Source organism: Alternaria ventricosa, assembly GCF_023758065.1.
Source record: "Alternaria ventricosa strain BMP 2768 chromosome Unknown scaffold_3, whole genome shotgun sequence".
In the NCBI taxonomy this organism is placed as follows: domain Eukaryota; kingdom Fungi; phylum Ascomycota; class Dothideomycetes; order Pleosporales; family Pleosporaceae; genus Alternaria; species Alternaria ventricosa.
The window spans coordinates 2,021,388-2,044,661 of NW_026055683.1; the positions used below are offsets into that span (position 1 = coordinate 2,021,388).

The window sequence follows — 23,274 nt, forward strand, 5'->3', positions numbered from 1 at the left end:
TCTATGCCTTTAACATCGTCCCAGGTAACCTTCTTAAAGAGAACGTACTTCAGGACGTCACTTATCAATTCACTGTTGGCTCTCCTGATACAGTGACGACTGTCAGCACAGACACCCGAAGTTTCGGAGACGAGACCGCAGTCGTATTTTTCTTTGATCTCCACGACTACAACATCAAATCTTATCCCTTCGAAGAGCTTGAAGGGAGAGCCGCAACAAGTTCATCTCAAATAGCAAATCTAAGACCGGATCATGACCACCCAATGATAGGTCTTGTCTTCAGGAACTTCAGCAGATTCGTACAGCAAGTTGAGAAGTTGGGATTTCCTCTACGAGATGAAACAACTACCAATGATCCCTTAGAAGCAATTGCACGTGTTCAGGAACTGCTTGAGACTCGTCGTTGGAAACCGAGTTGGCGCTTCTCATTCGTTTTGAATACCTCTGAAGATACGCAAGGAGCAGATCTCATGGTTCTTCTACACAATGCTATTAGCGAATCCAATACGGCATCTGGAACCACTCTGCAAGATTCGGGCAAGGACGAATGAGCTACAGATGAACTGGGTACAGATGGGGCAACTATAGATGGGCCCCAGGTAGACGGATCGCATATAGATGGATTGGATGTAGATGAATCGGTTACTGGCATCTGCATTGCCATCTGACATCCATCTGGTGTCAACCATGTACTCGCTATCTATTGAGCATATACGCCAGGGTGTATTTGGCTCTCACTCCTATCTACTTCACGCGTTTACACACATCTCCAACTAGCTTCACTTCGCGGATCAGTGAGGCCTTTTGGATTCATGGTTTCTTCGTCTGTATCATTATCACTCCGAATTAGTGTCGTCAAATGGCAGCTTGGATAGCTTGTACAGATGTCATGTCACTACCAACGAAGAGTAGCTTCACAATAGCATCGTTCTTGTATCGACACGAATCGACGCTTTCTATCTCGTGATGTAGTCTACATCCGAACTTAACATGCGAAGATCTAAGCGACCACTGCAATTTCACCACCAGCTTTGACTTGAACAAAGTGGGTCTCGCCGCTTTTCAACTTCGCGTCTTCTCCCTCGACCGGCCTCAGTCTCGCAACATACTCGTCATATGGAGCTGGTAGTGGCTTCCATGTACATGCTTCAGAATAGAGTGCAGCTTCGAAGGTTTTATGACTGAATCTTGCATCAATGCGAACCCGTATCCCCAGAAGACGAGATATGTCAGCAGTACTCTGCCGCAAAGGATTCGGAAGACGAAACTGTCTGTGAAAGATAGATTAGCTGTAGTGCATGTGTCGGTTCTTATCCCTCACTTACTCTACGTGATGGTTGAAACACAAGGTGCAATGCTCAGCAAGGCTTTTTTCCGTACGACCATCTTGCTCGTCTAGAAACCTCGTCATTATCTCCGCTGCTTCGTGAATGGGAAGACTGTGCACTCCAGTCACGTCTTGGTTGATCAATCCAGAACTCTGATTCTTTTTGTGATGGGTTCTTTCGTGCCACAGGAGGTTCGCCGGTATGGCTCCGTCCTCTTTCCAGTCTAGCATTATTTTGGGCCGGATGTGTTCCTGCGTCATTACGGATCTCAAGGCCTCAAATATCCAACCGTTAAGCTCTTTACAACTGAGGTGTAGTTGTTCAAGCGGGAAAAGAAGCGCTGGCAACTCGCGCTGGAGAAGCACACGGAGCATGAAAAGAGGCCCAGCTACCTCAGGCCCACTGAAAAGCTTCTGAGGAAGTATGTCGCTATTGTAGGTCTCGGTCTCCTTCATGAGCAGCTCCGAGATGGCTCGATTTGTAATATTGAGGAACGTTGTGTTGCTATGTCCGCCATCCGAGAAGAGGAGGTTGATGAGTGGAGTGCTGTGGACGCTCATTTTACCACCCACACTAACAATTTGCTTCTTCTTGCCACGGCCATTGGTACGCGCAATATCACTCGCCTTTATTCCATGCGCGCGAACCAGGCGATTGGTACACTGGTCGAGTGCTGTCGGTCTACTGCCCATGAAGATACTGGACTCTCCAAGCAGTGCAATTGCATTGTCGATATCTTTCCACTCTTTCGTAACTAACTTCTCCGATGAATCTGCCTCATTTGCGCTATGGGCGTTATGAAGGAAGTTGTAAAGGTGCGCATATCCCAGTACAAGTCCATTGCCGTTCTGCATAAGAAGGAGTAGGTCATTAGCAGCATGCATGACCACAAACGAGATCGTTCCAGCAAGGAACGGATTCATGGTGACCCAATCGGAGTGGTTGCGGTTTTCATATGTTATCGGCGACCAGGTCTCGTCGTGACCGTGGGTTTGCCGGGCACTCGCTAAGCGAGAGTTCCAGATTGGGTCTGAACTCAACCAGATCAGCCGTTCCATCGCATCGGAAGGGTCGCGAAAGAAGGAGTTTAGGTTTGTACGTCCCCATGGACTCTCCAAAAGCGGTGATGTCGTCAACACGTCCTGCAAAAACCCGCCCCTGTCAACGTACGTCCATATGTTCTGATAATCTTCCAGCACTAGGCCAGGGTTCTGACTTGAGACAGCATCCTGTGCGACTAGGTAGAGATCGGTATAAAGCCACATCTCTAGGGAAATGTTTCCTCCATAGCGGGTCTGGTCCGTAGGCTTACGGTCCTCGCAGTTGCGTCGATTTAGGTATGTATACCATGCCAGTGTAAAGTTATCCACAGTAGGCAGAGGGTAATGCACCCGTCTTATCATCCATACAATATCATCGAGGGCGTTTGAGAGCTGTTGTAATTTACGGTCAGGGAAGGTAAGATAGGCAACATCCCCTGATTCGACATAAGGCTCGATGTGTTGCAATACATCCCAGATGTGAATGTAAGATTGCAGACATCCATAGGTCAGCAAGACATCCGGGATCTTGACTTCACAGCGCCTTTCATTCCCTCTAAGTGTGTGTTGCATCGCTCGAATCTCGTCCGTATCTCTCCTCATAGTCTTGCAGATATCAGAATCAGCGAAGAACGTATGCCAAAAGCTCTCAACGTTTCTTATCTCGGGGAAGGAAAGCGAAAACTCATGCACTAAGCTCTTTATCATCTGCATAGCCGCTTGAGTCGTTGCCGCAGTCGAAACAAGGTCGGTGTCCTTCCGGCAATAACGAGCCCAGGTTGTTTGGATGACAACCTTGATCTGATTATAATCGCGCACTAGCATGCTCATGGCGATCAAACAGTCGTCCTTTTGGTTGTCGACAGTGTATGTCGCCTTCGAAGTTGGTGCCGGTTTGGCAGTGGCGGCTGCCTGTCCACCACTTTCCGGCTCCTGGTCTGCCAGATCTTCAATTTCAAGCGAGCTGAACCTGGTGTTCAAATCATTCATGGACGGTGGCATTATATGCTCATCGGGCTTGGGTATCGCTTTGCCAGTAGTGATGAAAGGCTTCAGTAGATCAAGTGCGTACTCTAAAGTCCCCGTGAAGGTAGCATGTGCCTCGTTGCTAGCAGCGAATGCGTGCTGTAGGTCTTCATCTACGTTTTGAGTCTGGGCTTCGTGCCATAGCGTCGACTTGGTGCGATGGCGGATTGCTCGAGCTGCGGCTCTGCTGGCGTAGAGTGGCACCGCAAACTTCTTGGGGGGTTTCTCCGCTACGGCAGCGGCGCATGTTTTCAGATCATTGATGGTGATTTTGCGTGCTTGTGAAGACCTGACTTTGGGTTTAGCCGCGCGCGCTTTCCCCTTGGGTCGACCACCAGTAGCTGCAGCAGTAGCTTGCGCTGGCGCAGTGGTAGAAGGGACGAAGCCACAACGACTAGCCGTTTCAACAAGCCACGTAACAAAGATTTCGGTATCAGCTTTATACTCTCGGTAGCTGTTGGCGATGTTATCCGGAAGCATTTTAGGCGCGTCTGTCGGTGTGTTGACGCTGTGAAATGTCACGTCGCCCTCGCACGCACTCGTGGACAGGTATCTTATCGTTATCGTCACGTGCGCTGACGCCGCGCTACCCGTCAACCCCCTGCAAACATCGTCATAACTCCTCTCATGATCTTCGATCCGTCATCCAGCCACATCACACAACTGCTATGACAAGCTTGCTGTTACTTCCCAACGAGCTCACACAGCATATCGCATCTTTTCTGCCCTGCTCCTCAGCCCTCAGCCTTTCAAGAGCCAACCGACAACTGCGAACCATCTGCAATGACAGAATAGTATTCCACAACATTGCAAAGTACAACTTAGGACAGCCCTTGCTCTCCGAAAATGGCATAGATCTATCGGAAACCCATTGGGCGGAAGCCGACTCCGTCCTAGCCAAAGCAACTCTCCCAGAGACGATCCGCATAGCATATGCAGCCGAGAGATGCATCGAGGCTCTGCTCGAGAGTGGCGACACATGGACCTTACGCAAAGCCAAAGCGATCGATACGTATGAATTGAGTAGATGGCTACCGCATATCATGGCTTTGCACCACCCTGTAGCTGCACAGCTCAAGCCCGAGACTTTCCTGGAGCTTCAAGGCCGCTTACAGGTTCACTTCCAATCAGATGAATTCTCACCCAACCTCCTCGACGTCAATTTCATCCTCAGCTACACTATCTTGACGCAACTGCGAATGACTGGAAACGGGAAGCAAGTCAAGGCACCCTTCGACCGCTTCTTCTCCGTGAACCACATAAGGGATCCACCAATAGTGGCGAGTAACGGGGTGAGATTGGATGGAGATGCAATCAAGAGCCTTCGGCAGCGAGTGCGAGACTATGGTTGCTTCCGCAAGAGACATGGCGATGGATGTGAGATGGACCAAGCTACGACTCTGCTGCCCACTTTCATTCTGGAACTGGCTGTACATAATTTGAGTCCAGGCCACATGTGCGGACTCCCGTCACCTACCAAAATACCCTTTAACTCATTCATGCACTTCTTGCCGACGATCTTCGCCAAGAATCCAGCACCCGCTTACGAAGATGAAGATGAGAACGTACCGTTTGGCGAGTGCTACGCTCAAATGCTCTCACCCAAATTCCTTTCATCCGGACGATGGACGGGTTACTACTCGGACCAACGAAGGGCTTTGGGAAGAAGACGCTTCGACCCGCGTATGCACAGTATCCATTTTGTTGCACGGGACACCACTGAACCAAAGTGGGATGTCGGCGGCTACACCACATATACGATTATCGATTCGCAGAGCCGAGGGACCGATTCTGTCGGAGAGTTCTCCCTGGAAGGTCGCGTGCGACACAACGATGGAGATATCTCCTTGACGAAACGATATCTTTCAAAAGACTTGTCATGTGATTGGGAGGCGAGGATGACACCGTTTGGTATGGTGGGTGCCTGGGGCACTGGACGAAGTATCGATACGAGATTTGGGGGGTATATTTGGATCTGGAAGGAGGAATGGCAGGGATCGTAGTATGCATGTCAGTCCATAGCAGAACACGCTCATTATGCAAACCCACACCACGAACGGGAGCAGCGAAATAGCTTTGACGATATCCATTCCATTGACTGGGAGAAAGTCATCATCTCCCAGGACGTTATGACACACATAGGTGTCTATCAAACCTCCATAATAAGGCGTGACACTGCACCGCATCCATCTCAGTAGACCTCGTGAACATCATCACCTCTACCCTAAATGTCCATACCCATGCATACTCTCAACTGCCATGATTCCTTGAAACACTCCGCAAAAAACGCCCTAACCACGCTTCCAATACAGCCTCACCATCTACGACGTATCCATAGCCTCGCCCGCCCCCGCCGCAGCCGCCGCCTTACTCCGCTCAGCCATCTTCTCCGCCAGCAGATTCGCCTTCCAACTCTGAATCTCCTCCCTGAGCTCATCATTCGGAATGACATCCTCAATCTTGAGCGGCGTCCGGTTAAACGGGTCATGCGGGTCACTCAGCAGATGCGCCTGGATAGTTCCTCGGTCAACAATCTGTTTGCTGACAGGAAGCGTAACAGGGTCTTCCATGAGCGACGCCAAGATAGGATCGAGGTACTGATCTGGAATTTCTCCGAGATCAGCTTCGACCATGTCCGCTTGTTCTTTAGCAGTCTTGATACGCTCGGACATGTTTTCCCACTGTGTCATTTGCTCAGGGGTCTTCAGTTTGAAGCGTTGGAGGATCTTGTAGGCTTCGTCCATATATTCGGGCCGGTAGGAGCGACCGTCTGTGGCGACGGCGTCGATGAAGGATTGCTTGGATTCGAGGTTGAGGTAGACGTCTGTGACTTCTGCGAGCATGTTGCGTGGGTTCCAGCCGTATTCTTCGGGGTTTTCGACTTTGAGTTGAGACTTCTTGGGGCCGACGAGGGCTTCGAGGTTGTAGTCCAGCATGTGGGCTAGGCGTACGACGACTTCCTTTTTGGTGAAGGAGTCGGCTAGGGCTTCGGTGAAGAGCTTCAACATGGCGACGGTTTCGTTGGTGAGTTGCATGTAGCTCTTGGCCTTGCCCTGAGCCGATGACAGCTTTTCTTCCCTCTCTTGACGCTCGGTCTGCTCCATGTTCGCCGGGGCATTCTTGAGCTCTCGTGATAGATCGTGGATCTCTTTGAAGGCAGTGAACGACTCATCCAGAACGAATGTTACATCGTTGAGAAGCAAGTTGACGAACTGAACGAAGAAGTCCAAGTTGACGCGCGCTTCAGTCGCAAGATGCTCGCGATACACTGGGTTCGGCCAGATACACTTGATGACCTGGAAGATCTCGTATCGAATGTTGAACTTGTCAAAGAACTGCGTATGTGTTCCGGTGCTCTCACATTCGATGTAGAACTTCATCAGAGCGTGGAGCAAGTGCTTCATGGCGAAGTCGTGTGCAAATAGCGTGTCGCCAAGCACGCCCTTTGGCTTACCATGAATCTCCCATACTCCGTGGAACAGAATGGTGACAAGACCAGACTTTAAGTATGGGTTCTTGATGTACTCTGAGCTTCTCAGGAAAGTAATGCAGATCTTGACAATTTCCTCGCACTGAGTGGTTGTGATAATATGCGGCATGTAGCGAGTGATGAACTTGAAGTTTCCAACAATGTCTTCAACGAAATATTCAGGTAGACACCTAAACTGCAGTGGTTGCTCTTCGGGGAGAGGCAGCTGCAGCTCTGACTTAGGGAAGTTGGTACCGGGCGAAGCAAGTCGTAGCAGCCACACGATGACGTATCGCATCAACTGCATAGACCGAGCTTGTGTAGTCTCATCAAGCAAGACACCTTGAATGGCCAGGATGCTACACTTGGCCTTCTCGATCTGGTCTTTCATCTTCTTGATGTGGTTGTCGAAGACGGCCAGTTGCGCCTGACTAGTCATGTACTTGGGTCGCTCGGGCTCGAGCTTAGCAAGCTCCTTCTCAAGGTACTTTACGTCCTTTTGAAGGGTACCCAATTTGGTATTGGCCGCCTCCAGACCATAATGATGAGCAGCCACCGTCAAGAAGAAGACCTCGCTGATGAAGTTGTTGGTACCCGAGGCTTTGGTACTGTAGAACTCATCCGATGCATTCTGGTCGGCATTGATCTTTGTCTCATCTTGGATATCAACGCGGGGTGATCGGCGAAGGTAGTCAATGTCGATGCGATCGATCTTGGAAAAGGTAGCGTCCATGAAAGGCTCACAGAGACGATCTAAAATCACTGTGACATTGACCATGAAGCCGTCTGATGATACTGTTTTCCTGTCCACTTGTATCGCACGCCTCTTGTGGTTCTTATTGACTGTAAGCGCTAACCAGTCCAGCATCTTCTCGCGAGATTCCTTGTTCTTGATGAAAGTGTTCGTAATGTCCAGCAGCTCTTCTTGGTGGGTTTGAAGTGTCATGCGGACAGCTCGTTGCGCGTTGACGATGAGTCCCTTGTCGACAGCCGCGGAGCCAGAGAAGTAGTTCATGGCTACGTCAGCCTGCATAGGAGATAGACGGAAGAAGGGCCCTAAGAAACTATGTGTTTCGATATGTTGAGCCTCGATGTTAGCAGGCAGAAACGTCTCAGACTGTGACATGGCAGCTACGAGCGGCGGAAATCGGACGAACACCCGCAGGATCAACATGTGTGCCTTGTAGTCCCCGTTCATAGAAACCTTGGAGAGACGACGGCTGACATCCACCATAGCTTCCACAAGTGTGTCCTTGATGATATCGTCTTCGCCTATCCGCTGGCTCGCTTCCGTGAGGAACTCGTAGCAGACGCCGCGCTCGTCGTCAGGTCCGAGAAGTAAGCGATCAGCCAGTGCGTTCTCCACGGGTGGGTCTTCCTGGAACATTTCTGGTATGCTAGCTGCAAAGATGCAATAGCTGAAGCACACTCGCCGGGCCTCTTTGACAACTTCGAACCGTGGACCAGTCTTATTGGCGAGGTTCTTCAGCGCTTTGGAAACGCGTTTCCAGCAACTCATCGTATATTCCAACGCATAGCCCTGTGGCTTTTCTGACGCTGCTTCCATTATGACGGAATCCAGTTGATCTGTAGTCAAGCGGATTGGCCTGCCCTGTTCCTCAAGATCGCGTCTGGCGCTTTCGACAAAGTGTAGCTTATGTCCGTGTGCATCGTGCGTATGGCTCTCGTCCAGAGTGACCCTAAAGATGCTGCTGATTGTCCGATCCTCCCACGCTTCTATGCTCAATTCCGGCGCCTTCTGGGCGGTCTGCGGTGCGGGGCCATTGCTCGACGACTGTGCGGGTTTGATCGTGATGCGCTTCTTGGGCGGCTCGTCGGTCTTGACGCCTAATTGGGAGAAGGGATTCGCGGTCGGAGTGGACTTCGGTGGTGGCGCCGGTGATTCAGCGGGCTTTGGGGATGAAGTGCCCGATGGTGCGGCTTCGGGTGCGGTCGAGGGCGGCCGTGACGGACCATTTGGAGTCGCAGGGCCGCCCAGCTTTGCAAGGCGCTTTGCACGGATCTGGAAGATATCCTCGTCAGCGTGTCTCTTTGACAGGCGGTCGGAAGGTGAGCTCACCTTGTCGGCGTCAGACATGGCATCGGGCGCAGCAGCGGGTGCGGGTGCAGGTGCGGCATCAGGCATTGCGCTGTCTTGCTGCTCGGATGTCGCGTTGTCTGGTTGGTCGGACATGGCCTTGTCTTGGTGCTCTGGTTGCTCGGGCGGTTGGTCGGCCATGATGGCGATGTACTGGCTTCAGGCTGCAGCGAGCTTCGGTGATGGGCAGCTGAGAGAGGAGTGCGAGCAGTAGAGAGGCGGTGGGGTAGATTAACGTATAAAGAGAAAGAAAGAAATAGGCCGTGGCCGTTTTGGTACAAGGACGTGGAATGAAAGAGGCGCGAACCGTGGAGCGGTACTGCGTCAGTGCCTGTGGTTAGGTACGGGTCCCGGAGCTTCTAGTCTGCCCCGCCACTCTAGCCTGCACCCTCGCTCGCCAACTCACGTGTACCAAAGAAGCTCGACGAAGCGCGACGAAATAGTGCATAGTCATATACTGTATTTCCGCTCTTATCTCCGGCTTATCTAGATCTGACAGATAGCTCCAGATGTGATCGCGACCCTGAGCCCTGCCCAATGCGATAGCGACTATTACTACAAGTTTGGTGCACGTCACCCACTTCTCCCCGCGCCCTGTCTTCATGAACCGCTCAGTTTCATAGTTTCTTTCACTAGATACACGCTCAAGTCTTGATAAGTATACAATTTCTAAGATAAGATCATGTATGCCTACCTTGGAATGCTCTTTGTAGAATGCGACCCGAAACATAGCCACCTTTAGTGTTATATCCAGAAGTAAATCCAGAAACTATGACTTGCCAGCTGGCCTGCGTAGTATTTATACCTCTCTATAATCACTCCTGACCGAGCCGAACGTTGGCATGTCTGTGTTGGAAGGCCCCGTGATGGATACACGATCTCTATAGTCGACAAAGCAACCCGTGTGACATACTTACCTACACACATAGCTTAAAAGCAACTCCAATCCGTCATGTAATCCTCGGCCGTGTCTTCCGTATCCGCTTGTTTCCATACATCTTCTCCACCTGCGACGCCGTGTTCATCAACGTGCCAATTCCCCTTCTCAATCAGGTCACACCAGTTTACCAGAACGGCGGCCAACGGTGTGCCATGTGCGTACATAAAGGGGCCACACGAATGATGCCCATACAAAGCATCTTGGCCTTGATCTTTCGGCTTCATAACAGTTCCATCATTCATGCGCACATGACCATTAGATCCGATTGAAAACGGAAGTAGTAGAGAGATGGAGTGTGTGTGTACCCCATCTGGAGTCAGATATAGACCGGCGCGATTGTCAAGAGTGTGGGCATCGCCTCGGAAGCCCACCCATCGGTCACGATCAGACTGGGAAACGAATTGGAGGCCTGGTGTCCGCCATGGGAAGAAGAGAAATCTGGGTATCCGGCCCATGTCGTATTCCGGCGTGGTGATGGTAATGTCGGGATGTAATTCCTGTAGTATAGTACCTATCCGCTTTACAAAGTCTTCGGTCGGAACGTCCAGTTGCGGAGCGATAGAAGTAAAGGTCGGCTTTCTCGCTCGAGAAAGGAATGCGCGTGCGAAAGACCGGATAGCGGGATACTGCTCTAAGATCTCAGAGGATACCAAAACAGCGTCCGGTTCTTTTTGCTTCTCCTCCTGGTGTGCTCCCGGGTCGTCATCTTTCCCTTGTCCCGGTAGGCGTTTAGTGATCGCGTCCACCAAACTATGCCACGCCTCCAGCGTGATCTCTAATTCTAGGTCCGTCCACTCCTGTAGCCTCCATCCCTGCGTTTTAAGGCCATCTACATAACCAAAGCCCGGGAACTCTACGTCGATGACGAATTTCTCTGACTCAACACAGTCCCAGTATATTTCTAGCGCAACCTGAAGCTCGTCGAAATACATCTCATCGGGTTCGAGAAATATGTTGTCCATGAAGCATACTTGCCCAGTTGACCACTTGTAGAAAAGACCTCCCGGATCATATCCGGTCCCTATGTAGAGCAAGATGTAGTCGTCGTATCCCTCCGATAAGACGCCAAGCCATGTGTCGGGAATCATGCGGCCAGGCGGTGGGACACCGACAAGGAAGGGGTTAAAGGCTAGGAATTGATGTTCTTCGGGCATGACGATGTCGATGCCCGATAGGAAGGCTATGAGGTCATCGTCGAATTCTACCTCGAGGTCTGAATCTGGGTCGTCGGATTCATCTTCCATACGCTGGGCCAAGGAAACGGATGAGGAAGGATCTATGGAGTGCGCGGTGAACCAGTTGCGTTGAATCTTGGGTTGGCGGTCGGGCGGAAGGCGCGAGCAAGCATGGGCGACAATGCGGTTGTGCAGCTCTATGCACTTTTCGACGTCCATGGTGAATGCAGAGTCGCAGAGAGTAGGCGGGGTTTGCGTTGGTGTACACGCGTTGGTGAGTTGAGGTAGCCGGAAGGCACGGTTAGAAGCGCCCCATTCAAGGGAAGAACTGACTCGACACCCACCTAAAGCTGTTAATCGAGAGGTCTACATTGCGTTCGGGTTTTGGAAACATCCTGTTCTACACCAATGTAGTCTGCAGCGGGTCTGTCTAGTCTCCTCCGTGTGAGTTGGAGGCGTCTTGGACATATTGAGGAACACAGGAAACAGCAGGAGCAGGAACAAGAACAAGATGATGGCCTAGAACGCAGACGAAGAAGGCGTATGGATCCACGCACTAGGTCGACCCTGCCGTTCGACAGTGGTTCCTGCCTGTGGGAGACTGGTCGCGCTTGCCAGAGCACGCGCACGCAGAACAAGCTGGGGAAAGGGCAGGCGAGCTGTCAGGTCCAATCTGAAACCCTTGTCACGACCAAGACCTTGCCGGGGCAACCAGCAACACACGACCGTAACAACTGGTGCAAGGCGATTGCAGTCGAAGAACAGCCGTCTTGTGCATGAGAACAGGGCTTCCGTATTATTGGCCGTGCTGGACATGTCAAACCGCACCGGGGGACAAGCTGCTGCCATGTGACGGCTCCGGGGCGTGTGCATGGGTAGTTTACCTTGTCGGTTAGGGCAAGGCGCTTGATGCAGATAGCTAATCGCCTTCTCCTCTTCTCTCGGCCAACCTACAGTACACGCCATCGCGACGACGCTTCACAAACCTTCTACGTGATAATCAAGTGAGCAGCTGTCCAGGTACGTCACGCTCGCTCTCATTTCGCTCCCGCTAGGCCGCAATCGCCGAAGCGCTGCGTGGCGCAAGCAGCACTCAGCCGCAGTTGTTGCAGCACGACCCCCGTTGCGGCCATGGTGCCTAGAGCCATAACACCCTGAAGCCGCTGTTCTCCAACTTCAATCACCGCCAGTCCAGCTCTCCATCCACATACTCACCACCTCCCTCACAGATCTTGCTGCCCCCACCGCCGCCTCAATAACCCATCCCCCACGACACCATGGCCGAGATTCGACGAAAGCTCGTTATTGTCGGTGACGGCGCCTGTGGAAAGACCTGTCTGCTCATGTACGTCCTCGCCCTCGCCATCACTCTTAACACTCCTGCGAAACAACTGCTAACGGTGCCGTCTGCAGCGTCTTCTCCAAGGGCACCTTCCCCGAGGTCAGTACTCGCCGCCCGCCTCGCCTGCATCCCTGAGCCGCGTCAGCCTAGCTGTTCCGCCTGCCCTCGCACCCATCTCTGCCTGCACTCCCTCCCAACGCACCCACTAACGTGCCCGCCTGCAGGTCTACGTCCCCACCGTTTTCGAGAACTACGTCGCCGATGTCGAGGTCGACGGCAAGCACGTCGAGCTCGCCCTCTGGGATACCGCCGGCCAGGAAGATTACGACCGTCTGCGCCCTCTCTCCTACCCCGACTCGCACGTTATCCTGATTTGCTTCGCCATCGATTCGCCCGATTCGCTTGACAACGTCCAGGAGAAGGTACGGCAAATGCCTCACACGCGTACAAGCAGCCGCTGACACACAACAGTGGATCTCCGAGGTTCTGCACTTCTGCCAGGGCCTTCCCATCATCCTCGTTGGATGTAAGAAGGATCTGCGCTTCGACCAGAAGACGATTGAGGAGCTACACAAGACCTCGCAGAAGCCCGTGACACCCGAGCAGGTTAGTAGCCACACTCCACCCACCAGTCACCCACTAACAGCCCCAGGCCGAGGATGTGCGCAAGAAGATCGGTGCCCAGAAGTACCTCGAGTGCTCAGCCAAGACGAACGAGGGCGTCCGAGAAGTATTCGAGCACGCCACCCGGGCTGCCCTGTTGACCCGGAAAGAGAAGAAGACCAAGAAGTGCTTGATCTTGTAAGCCTGGACAAGACTTTGCGACGATATAGGTCGAGAGCCGCCGCAACCGCGCGATGTTGAGCCTGGACAAGAGCAACACGGTGGCGGCTATCGGGCGTCTAATTAGTGGTCTATTTGAGAAGGAGGGCAACATGTCATGGGCCGGTAGGGGTAGCAGACAAGCCGACTCCTTCCAGTCTGCTTGCAGTCTCATCTCTGACGGCACCTATACGAGGCGTTACTGTGCTGGATCTTTTGTGTGTTTGGACCGTACATCATCTTGGGGTAGTTCATGATGGGGTTATCTTCTCAGAAAGCGTGTGGATCGAGATTGAGCAAATGGTAGGATCTTTCTAATAACCGGTGCTTTGTTTTGCTCTTATCGTGTCTACCCATATCAATCGTTGAAGCCTGTGAACTATACAACACAACTATCTCTGGTGACTTCTACACCGTGATCTCTATTTCTCCGCGATAAAGCATACTTCAAGACACATCCACACATGAATGATGGTCAAATCTGAAACACGCCTCCCCATCATCGCATCGTGCATCCACCCTTATCTCGCACCAAACACCGCATATCTCTCGCATTATCTCCCTCCTGACTCGCTCGTCACATCTCTCCACATACCAAGCCCATACTTATGCAACGCATGTACCAAGACTGTTCCTAAAGTATCCAATACTCTTGACCCGGATGTGATGTTCCGATGTACCGCCCCGCCTTTCCTGTCGCCTCGTCTCTCGCCTCGCGCTGCATGTTGTGTGCATGAGGTTAGAGGGTTATTGCTTGAGTTGTGCTGGGGCTGGGCCGGTGGATAAGCTTGGTGGGTGGGTACTCAGTACTGTGCAGTGGATAGGTGGATAGAGCGGAAAGTGGAGATGCTTGGGGGGATCAGGCCACCAAGCTATTGTCGGTGTCTGCATTGTCTGCTTTACGGTAGATGTGAGGTGGTTTGTGATGTTGGGCAAAGTATATGTTCAGTTGTTGCCTTGGGAGCTTGGGTGTTGGGCAGATGTGAAATCATTATGATGTGTGGATATATGTATTTATGTATATATCTACAATGTGTCCGCGTAGTGTCTCTCCCCAAGACCAGATTGCTGGTTGTATGTGCAACGCCGATGATGCTGTATCCCTGAACGCCCGTGCTAGTAATGCTTATCCGTACCCAAATCCCATATGCTACATGAATATTGAAAGCGCGGTAAATGCCCCAACGAGCGCGATGAAGGACGTCGAAGTCGAGGATCTCGCAGCAGCAGCACCTTCCTGATTCTGAGGCTGCCCACCACCTGCTGTAGTCTCGCTCGCTCCTCCATTTCCAGTCGCTGTCCTCGATGCCGAAGGAGATGCAGTGCCTATCAATTTCAAGTCAGTCAATGTTACTTCGATATTACTTTGAAAAAGGCCCAAACATACCAGTAGAACTCTCACTCTCGGCAACAACATCCTGCTCCTGTCCCAACACACCCAGTCCCACTCTACTGCCCTCGAAATCAAAAACACTGTATACGTTCTTGAGGAACACATCGCCCACCAGCCACTGGTTGTCGCCAAACGTCTTCCTGCCTACGATATTACTCCTGCACAACTCCGAATCGTCGTCTTTACTTCCCACCCAATCCGCCGTGGAAATGTTGTATACACGATCGTTGAAACTGAATTGTATGGCAGCGCTCGTATCGCACGGCACGAAGAACGTCTCGCCGTCCTGCTCGAAGCCTTGGACTTGGGAATGTAGAGCCAGAGCATCCGGTTCGGGTATGAGGATGAAGGATGTGCCCGTGTCCATAATCGCCGTTCGGTCAACTCCAGTGGTAAGGTTAGCAGGCTTTCCATCCACACCAGCGTCTTGCAACGGTATCTCCCAGAACCCTGATTCGTTGTCTACGCAATCGATGTAGTTGATGTCGCCAGTGAAACGATCTTTGTTCACTTCTCCCAAGTTCAGTTCACCGTCCATCTTGCCATCCTCGCCCCGACTCAAATGTATACCGTAGAGTTTCGCGCCGATGAGTTTCTGGCTCGACAGCAAATCCATGATCTGCGGTGCGTCGATTTCATCGTCGCTTGTGCCCTGAACGCCGCGACCGATGCCGAGAATGCCATCCATGGGGTACGCGCGGAACTCGTCGGATACGTTCGTTGCGAGGCCGAATGTGAGGGTAGGGGAAAGGGAGGGGCCGAGGTGGAGGACGTCGGTTGCGAGGTGACCGGAGGAGGAACCTGTGCCGTAGGTTACGCTGAAGGGTGTTGTTGCGTCGGTCTGGGTGTTGTGTTAGTATTTGTATTCATGTATGACCTGACGAAAGATCGCGTAGGTGAAGAGAGATAGAAATGGGAAGCATAACGTACTTTCAGCGTACTCGAATCCGCCGTACCGAAAGTCGCATGCGTCTTACACGCTTCGCTCTCGCACCCCTCGCTCATAACCCATGTATTGCTCGCCGCTGAATCGAGCAGCAGATGGTATTCATCCGCGCTGTCGCCGAATGTTACCGCAACCATGTAGCTGAGATCGTTGCCATCTTGATCTATGGCTACGCTGTTTTCTTGACTGGGGTTATTCGAATTGACGATGTTGTAGACGTTTTGACGGGATCGTAGTGAGGGTGTGCGTACGCGACGGAGCGGGAGCGTTACGGAGCGCGTGGTCCCGGCTTGGGAGGACGGTGGTTGTGGGGAGGTTCGGTGCGAGTGCGTTGATGTGGAGGCTGTCTTGCCGGAGGTATAGTGGTAGGGGTAGAATGCTGTCGCTGTGGGTAGGATTGCTGCCGTCGAGAGCGCAAGCCAGGTTGGGAGGTAGGTGAGCATGGTGTTGTGACGTCGGTGTCTAGAGTCTGAGCTCTTTAGTCCTTTTGCCTTTCCAATTTCTTTGTAACGTCTTCTCGAGGAATCGTGGTATCAAAGTCGCTTTCCAGATTCAAATGCGATGTTGTTAACGCGTCCCGTTCGCCTTCAGCCGGCACGAATCCAATCCAGTCCAATGGCCAGAAACGAATGTAAATAACAAGGCGCAGTAAACGTATACACAAGAAGAAGAAAAACAACGACTACGCAATACCCGCCTGAACGAATGGTACCTAGGTAGGACGTGCGGCTGAAAAGAAGGACAATGCGGGTATGATCATCCAAAAGGTACAAGTAGGTAAACAGACCCTCAAGCTTTCCAAACGCCACAGAAAACCCAAGTTATCGTGAACAGAAAGAAGACAAAGAGGAACGTAGAGCAGTCCAGACGAAAGAAAGCACCAACGCCATCGCGCCATGCACCGCGCAAGCCTCACCCAACATGACGTCCTTGGCTCTCTCTCCTTCCCTATCACGATATGGATCCATCGGACGCGCAACCCGTCGAGTTGAGCTATGTGGGGCGCTAGCGCGCCCATCGTGTTTACCCCTGGAACTGACGTTCGTTTGAAACAGCGAGGTCATGTCTGACAGGACCAATGACAGCTGCATGATGTAGCAATCTGGTTCGGTTGTCTGGCATCTGGCATCTTCCTCGTTGGGGGCGATGATGGGTTCAAGGCTTTGATTTGCTGGTTGGCAGAGCTGAGGCAGACGATCGTGGGGAGGGAAGGCGGGCTTGGCGTAATGCGATGGGCGACGGAGAGGCCGATGGGGGACGATCGGTTTGGAACTGTCGTAAACTGATTATGCGATGGTCTTGGGCGATGGGAAAGTCTTGGTAGCACTGCGATTGATAGGAGTTGGAAAGGTGTCTATGACGGGTTCATCCAAGTATTTCTACGAGATCTGGTTGCGAAGGTATTGACATCTACTGTTTCGCACCTGCCTGAATCATCTCTGGTGCCTTCTTGACACCCACCACCTTCTTTGCCTCCATAATCTCCAGCCTGCTGAGACCCATACCACTCAGGTATTCGTTGAAGCTGCCAAGGACCTTCTCAAGACCTTGTCTGAGACATTCTCTGGCTTCATCTACTTCAGGCACCTTCCTCCTCTCCGCTTCTGGCTTGCCGTTCGTCTCCTTGTCACTCCAATGGATCGGAGCTGTGTCCATGTACTCATCGATCTTCTTCAGCGCAATAGTAAATATGCGCACTATGCTTGGGATTCCTTGGTGAAAGCGTCCTAAGCTGTCTTCGGCAAGAGAAAATACCGCTAGATTTGCTAGCGCAGTCGCGGCATTGCAAACTTGGGAAAGTTGAGAGTATGGTGCACCGAGAACGACAATATTCGATGTGCGTTGGAAGGAATGTTGGAACAGTAAGCCGACCGGGGAAGAAACAAGCTTGTTGTAATAAGTCGTGAAGAACGATTCAGCTTCCCTGGCACCTTCTTGGGCCTTCTTCATTCCTTTGTTGATGGCTTCCCGACTGTATGCTTGCTGTGCGTTTCCTGGAGCGCTGTGTGACTTTGCAATACTGGCGGTTGCTGCCTCGACATGTTCCCACCTAGTACTTGGTTGTGGTGGCGCAGCAGCAATCGGCTTGTCGTCCTTCAGCGGTTGTGCAATACGAGGGACCAGACTGATAGGCCCGGCCGGCTTGTCTTGACCTGATGCGTCGCCGGGCTGGTAGGCTGGATCAAGACCAGCACTGACGCGTTCGATAAGCCACTTGAGCTGTCCTAGACAAATATCCGTAACTTGCTGATGTGTCGGGGCCTTTTTACGATCCATCTCGCTGTAGATAGTCTTGCGCCGTTCGGGAAAGGCGTCGGTGATGAGGGCTAGCTCCCAGAAAGCGATAGCCTGAGTGTGTTAGCAATGGACGTAGTGATAGTATCGCTTCCTCTTACCTTGACAGTATCCTTCTTCGACTTGAGTCCGTTCAGGAGGGATCCATTGGGGTCGGTAGAGTCGTTCGTAATGGGCACATCGTTCTTCAGGGGCTCCTGTGCGAGGTACACATCGAAGGTCTTGTTGACAAACTCCCAGAGCACAACGAGAAGCGTTCCTTCTGTGACGAACATGAAGCACAGAGGCAAAAACGGAGCAAGTCCTGTAGGTGTGGAAGTCTTGGACAAGCTCCAGAGGTATCGACTGAAGCTGTAGTAGTAGCTCCAGATCAGATTTCGGGTTCCGAGGTAGTAAAGACAGAAACCGGCAGCTGCAATGACCGAAGCTAAGAAGGTAGACTGTGTTGCAATGCCCTTGAGCGATCTCGTAAGAACATGTCTGGGCTTGGGGCCCCGTCGTGCAGGGGTGGAAGTGGTCGCGTCACCCCGCTCCTTCTTGGGCTTCATCGCCTGCAACTCAATCTTGTCGTAGTCTCTCCACAAGTGTACTCCAGATTGTGCTGCTGATAGTAGGTAGAAGAGATAGCGCAGATAGAGCGGCCTCTCGTTCAGCCGGAATCGCTCGTGCATGCGGCCCGCCTCGATGAAGTTGAGTCTGGCTTGGGTACCCCGCGACCAGACGTATGTCTCCACGAATAGCATGGCGGAGAAGGCGTATGCGACGAGCGTGATCAGCGTCGCAGGACGGAAGAAGTATCTTGTGAACGTCTCGACTCGGGTCTCTGTTTGGCGGCGGCCAACATGCCACTGGGCGACGCGAAGGACGTAGATGGAAAGGGCGGAGAGAAATATGAGGAGGGTTCGAATGCCAGTAAGGCCTAGAGGAAACCACAGCCATAGCACTGTTTGTGTTAGCAGGTGCGTATGGAATTCATTCAATATCGCTTACTATTGTCCCATTCTCCCATCCAGCACGCGATCGCATAGCATAGCAGCAGCGTGTATCGACTGGCCTTGTTGAATCTTCGGTGTAGAGCTGGCGTCAGGTAGTCTCTGTATGGGCGCACTTGCGTTCCCAGCGGTGCGAGCGCCATGTTTGCGACAGTTCGGGGCGGAGTGAGCGTATGAGTGAGGAACGGGCTATATCATAGCAAAGAAGCAGAAGGATAGCGTCGCGCCAAGGGTAATTCGAACGCGCTGGTGCGGCAGTCTGGTGTACTGCAGCAAGGAAAGCTGCCCGACTTTGTCAAACAAACATTGTTGATCGGCGCAGCTACCACTTCGTCGCCGACAGCTGCACGCTTACCTAAGGGATCCGCTTGTGCCTTGAGCCATGTGCCCTAGCCGCGGTCCTTCGTCATCGCCGCAGGAACCACCGAGCACCAACCTCCAGGTAGCCACGATTGGACTTGCGTACTAGGCTGCAACAACCCCACACACGATCGCATAGCTTCAAACATCGTCCAGACACTCTTCTAGAAGATTATCGAGTGCCGCTTCTCTTATCCGGCACCATGTCGTTCCAACGCTCCAGCGCCCTCGAATCGCAACCCACGACATGGCGAAGGGACGACGATCCGTCATACGCCGATGACCCAGAGTTCCGCGACTTCGCCGACAAGCTTTCCGACGACCTCTTCGCCCTGACCCGCAATGTCGCCCGCCTGTCGCAAGAGACGGGCAAGCTAGGGACTAAGCACGAGACCGCCCGCGTGCGCGAGCGCGTGAAGACCACCGTCGAAGAGACATCGGAGAAATTCAAAGAGCTTGGAGAGGGATTGAAGAAGACCACCACCTGGCCCGATGTTGGCGTATGGATACCTTGTTCTTGAGATGGAAGCCGTTAGCTAACAGGCCACAGCCCTCGCAGAAGTTCACGCAATCGAAGCTCCAGCGCGAATTCAAAGCAACGCTCACCGAGTTCCAACACCTCCAGAAGCAGGCACTAGAGAAAGAGAAGCAGTCGGCACAAGCGGCACGCACAGCCCTGCAAGACGTATCGTCGCCAAGCGAAGAGCGGGGAGGAGACTTTGGGCAACAACAAGAGCAGGAACAGCTGCGCTTGGCAAATCAGGATGAGGTCGACTTCCAGGAGTCGATGATCATCGAGCGCGAGTCTGAGATCCGCAACATCGAGCAGTCGGTTGGGGAACTCAACGAGCTATTCCGTGATGTTGCGCATATGGTGCACGAGCAGGGTGCGCAACTCGACATCATCGAGGAGAATGTCGAGGTCACGCACGACGCGTCGCGAGGTGCACATGTGAATCTCAAGCAGGCGAGCAACTACCAGAAGAGCGCAAGGAGTAAGGCGTGCATTCTGCTGCTCATCCTCGCCATTGTTTTGGTCATCATCATTCTTGCCGTCGTTTTGGATTAGATGATATATGAATCATCTCTGTAATGGTTGGTTCTGCTTGTTTCGGCGTTGCATTGTACATTTGGGGGGACCTTATACCATGGTGCATTTCATTGCAAATTTCTGTCGTTTTCGAATCGTGTTTTTGCCAAATGTGCAGTCTGGTTGTTTATCTTATGTCATAAGGTGGCACTTATGTTAGCCATGTCATATTTAATTGATGTTCAACATTTCCGCTCTCACTGTTGCGTGTCCTTCCTGTATCGGTTGCTCGCTCCTTCCTCCACGTGCGTGTCTGGCCAGGACTCACCTCAACGAGAAGCCGCGCTACGAAACTTTCTCTCACTCCACACAACCTCCGACAACTGAGTTCCAGCTGACGTCTCTATCTTGACGCCGGTCGTATGTTCGCGAACCTTCACAACGCTATCCGGGCTGCTGAAGAGAGGGCCTCAACCGGATATCGCCACCTGGGACTCGACGAGGGTAAGTACGACGCACCGCCTCTCTTGCTACTTTCCTGATTCCCATCACAGTCCAACCCTCATCGTTCGAAATGCAGCGCCTCATCCCTAAGGCCGGACCAGCTCTCCAGAAGACCGGGCCACTACATCACAGGTATGCAACCGCCATTAGTATGTGGATGAGATCTAATATACCTCCAGTGTCGCAGCACAACGAGGCGCTCCCGTCAACGTGGTCATCGAAGTCAGCCCAGAGAAGATCAAATACCATGTCCAGAGGCTCTTTTTGACACACTACTCGGATTACTTCACCAAAGCACTGAGTGGGTCATGGAGAGAGAGTGAAGACGGAGTGGTACGGCTTGTCGACATTGAGCCTGGCGTCTTCAATCTATTCCTGGAGTGGCTGTATACCCAGGCTCTTCCCGCCCCCGAAATTGTATACGCGAACGGCTTCCCCATCAACGACAATGACTGGCATATCAAGCTCTACGTATTTGCAGATAGGTTTGCGGTATCAGCATTGCGGACAACCATGAACAGGAGGATCGTTATGGGATCTCAGATTATCAGATCGGCCGCTTGGCGCATCCATCAAATCATCTACGCATTCGACAATCTACCATCAGCCGACCCTCTTCTGGACTATCTCGCGGATAGATATTACATGGATGGGCCATCTGCAGATGATACTGTCGAAGCATCGAGCATGGCAAACAAGTTGCCGAAGGAGTTTCTGGTACGTTTCTTCAAGAGGGTGAGTTTTGAACGCCAGAAAGGTGGCAATGAGGCTTCGGGCATCTTCAACATGGACTACTGTACCTATCATGACCATGCGAAAGATGGTGACAAGGGTTTCTGTCCTTCCAAATCATGGCTTGACCCCAAGAAGCTTGTATTGAGACGGCTACACTAGGAGAAGGATCTCAACATGATGAGATTGCTTAAAAAAACATGGAGGATCGAAGGTGATCATTATCTCGGTTGTCATCTGCCTGACTGGCACTACTCTATATACGGGTATCTACTCAACATTCGGCGTTTAGGTAGTAATAAGCGCTCTATGCGCTGTTGACAGGCTCGCCCTTCTCATCAATCAAACTCTCTTCAGTCTTGACTGGACCCTCACCAACACCCGTCAAGATGACTCTGCTAACACCCTCCTCCAAGAAAGTAATTGCGGGACCGGCGTCAAACTTGACCTTCTCGAGCGCATCGGCGTTGGCCTGAACAGCTTGACCCCTCTCGCCTTGCCATCCGTCCTTCTCGTTTAGGATCTGCTTGAACAGACCAGCAACCTCCTTTTCGTTCTCTTCAAGGTAGTATACAACAGCGTTTGGGCCCGCATCGAAGGTGTACGCAGCAATGATCTTGCCAGCCGCAGCGTTGATGCTCTCAACGACCTTGATAGCCGCACGGGAAACGTCGTTGAGGTAGAAGATCGGAGGGAAGGTATCAAGGCAGGTAGCGTGGAAAGAGTTGCTGTCCATCATAGTAAGCTTGCTAAAAGCCTCGAAGTCCTTGTCCTGGATAGCCTTTTGCATCTCCTTCATACGCTTTGGGACAGTCTCTGTGGCTCTTGACTGGAAGAGGCTGGATGTAGCAACAGTGATCTGCATACCGCTGGTACTCGACACACCCTTCTTGGCTGCGCTAACAACCAAGATAACAGCGCGCATGTTGGGCCAGTGGCTCGCAGGCGCAACTTGGAAAGCAACACTATCACTGCCATCCGAAGCGGAGCCTTGTTCCCAGCCTACATATCCGCCGAAAAGCGATCGGCACGCGGAGCCAGAGCCCTGCCTTGCGATACGGGAGAGGTCGGTTGGCGAGGAGGGGAGCTCGTAGAGGTTTGCAATTGCGCGGACAAGAGCAGCGAAACCAGCAGCCGAACTAGCCAATCCAGCAGCGGTGGGGAAGTTGTTCTCGGAAACGATGCGCAGAGGCAGGTCGGCGAGTTTAGCGAGGCTAGAGTCCTTCTCCTCGAGCTGCTTCCTCAGTGCCCTCAGCTCCCTGAAGCATGCTTGTGTCCTAGCACCAGAAACATCCTGCGATTGGCCGTTTAGGAGAAGCGTGTCTTCTTTCGGGTAGGTAGACGAGCACGACGCGGTGGTGTGGGTGCGGAGGTCGGACTGCGCGAGGGTGACGCTGAGGGAGGAGTTGGTGGGGAGGTTGAGCTTGGGGTCGCGCTTTCCCCAGTATTTGATTACCGCGATGTTGACCGGGGCGGTGGTGCTGGCACGGTGGATGTCGGACATTTTGACGTTTGCTATAGGAGAAGGAAGGGAGGGAAAGAAGCAAAACACTGAGGGTAGCGGTGAAAGTCAAGGGGGCTTGGTGGGGTTTAATGTTTATATGCAGGGTCTAGTTGGATGCGGTCTAGAAAGCGCGGATCTAGGACGGTGACTCGAGACAGCGGAATTACTTGCGCGATGGCAGGTTAGACAGGTTCAATCTTGGAAATTGGCCGTCTACTACAAATTATACTCCGGCTGTAGAAAGATACGCTCTTCGACGCTGTCCAAAGCGGTGGAGT

The 23,274-nt window shown here is 52.4% G+C and overlaps 10 protein-coding genes across 10 annotated transcripts; 4 read left to right on the forward strand and 6 right to left on the reverse strand.

Moving 5' to 3' along the window:
• Window positions 1–1,321: 1,321 nt before the first annotated feature.
• Window positions 1,322–3,874, reverse strand: J4E93_002633 (uncharacterized protein; the record flags this gene model as incomplete). Its single annotated transcript, XM_049340575.1, has 1 exon — window positions 1,322–3,874. One exon carries the CDS (start codon window positions 3,872–3,874, stop codon window positions 1,322–1,324), a length of 2,553 nt encoding a protein of 850 aa, XP_049202897.1.
• A 563-nt stretch (window positions 3,875–4,437) lies between these two features.
• On the forward strand, window positions 4,438–5,397 carry J4E93_002634 (uncharacterized protein; the record flags this gene model as incomplete). Its single annotated transcript, XM_049340576.1, has 1 exon — window positions 4,438–5,397. The coding sequence occupies one exon, from the start codon at window positions 4,438–4,440 to the stop codon at window positions 5,395–5,397; it is 960 nt and encodes a 319-aa protein (XP_049202898.1).
• A 318-nt stretch (window positions 5,398–5,715) lies between these two features.
• Window positions 5,716–9,102, reverse strand: J4E93_002635 (uncharacterized protein; the record flags this gene model as incomplete). The annotated part of the gene is made up of 2 exons (XM_049340577.1): window positions 5,716–8,886; window positions 8,944–9,102. 2 exons carry the CDS (start codon window positions 9,100–9,102, stop codon window positions 5,716–5,718), a joined length of 3,330 nt encoding a protein of 1,109 aa, XP_049202899.1.
• Window positions 9,103–9,891: 789 nt separating this feature from the next.
• J4E93_002636 (uncharacterized protein) lies at window positions 9,892–11,295 on the reverse strand (the record flags this gene model as incomplete). Its single annotated transcript, XM_049340578.1, has 1 exon — window positions 9,892–11,295. The coding sequence occupies one exon, from the start codon at window positions 11,293–11,295 to the stop codon at window positions 9,892–9,894; it is 1,404 nt and encodes a 467-aa protein (XP_049202900.1).
• Window positions 11,296–12,353: 1,058 nt separating this feature from the next.
• J4E93_002637 (uncharacterized protein) lies at window positions 12,354–13,223 on the forward strand (the record flags this gene model as incomplete). The annotated part of the gene is made up of 5 exons (XM_049340579.1): window positions 12,354–12,421; window positions 12,490–12,517; window positions 12,643–12,840; window positions 12,890–13,024; window positions 13,071–13,223. 5 exons carry the CDS (start codon window positions 12,354–12,356, stop codon window positions 13,221–13,223), a joined length of 582 nt encoding a protein of 193 aa, XP_049202901.1.
• A 1,167-nt stretch (window positions 13,224–14,390) lies between these two features.
• J4E93_002638 (uncharacterized protein) lies at window positions 14,391–16,022 on the reverse strand (the record flags this gene model as incomplete). Its single annotated transcript, XM_049340580.1, has 3 exons — window positions 14,391–14,566; window positions 14,628–15,474; window positions 15,564–16,022. 3 exons carry the CDS (start codon window positions 16,020–16,022, stop codon window positions 14,391–14,393), a joined length of 1,482 nt encoding a protein of 493 aa, XP_049202902.1.
• Window positions 16,023–16,989: 967 nt separating this feature from the next.
• J4E93_002639 (uncharacterized protein) lies at window positions 16,990–19,009 on the reverse strand (the record flags this gene model as incomplete). Its single annotated transcript, XM_049340581.1, has 3 exons — window positions 16,990–17,928; window positions 17,976–18,817; window positions 18,865–19,009. 3 exons carry the CDS (start codon window positions 19,007–19,009, stop codon window positions 16,990–16,992), a joined length of 1,926 nt encoding a protein of 641 aa, XP_049202903.1.
• A 420-nt stretch (window positions 19,010–19,429) lies between these two features.
• Window positions 19,430–20,295, forward strand: J4E93_002640 (uncharacterized protein; the record flags this gene model as incomplete). The annotated part of the gene is made up of 2 exons (XM_049340582.1): window positions 19,430–19,726; window positions 19,777–20,295. 2 exons carry the CDS (start codon window positions 19,430–19,432, stop codon window positions 20,293–20,295), a joined length of 816 nt encoding a protein of 271 aa, XP_049202904.1.
• Window positions 20,296–20,678: 383 nt separating this feature from the next.
• Window positions 20,679–21,654, forward strand: J4E93_002641 (uncharacterized protein; the record flags this gene model as incomplete). The annotated part of the gene is made up of 3 exons (XM_049340583.1): window positions 20,679–20,760; window positions 20,811–20,892; window positions 20,940–21,654. The coding sequence occupies 3 exons, from the start codon at window positions 20,679–20,681 to the stop codon at window positions 21,652–21,654; spliced, it is 879 nt and encodes a 292-aa protein (XP_049202905.1).
• Window positions 21,655–21,799: 145 nt separating this feature from the next.
• On the reverse strand, window positions 21,800–22,996 carry J4E93_002642 (uncharacterized protein; the record flags this gene model as incomplete). Its single annotated transcript, XM_049340584.1, has 1 exon — window positions 21,800–22,996. The coding sequence occupies one exon, from the start codon at window positions 22,994–22,996 to the stop codon at window positions 21,800–21,802; it is 1,197 nt and encodes a 398-aa protein (XP_049202906.1).
• Window positions 22,997–23,274: the final 278 nt, after the last annotated feature.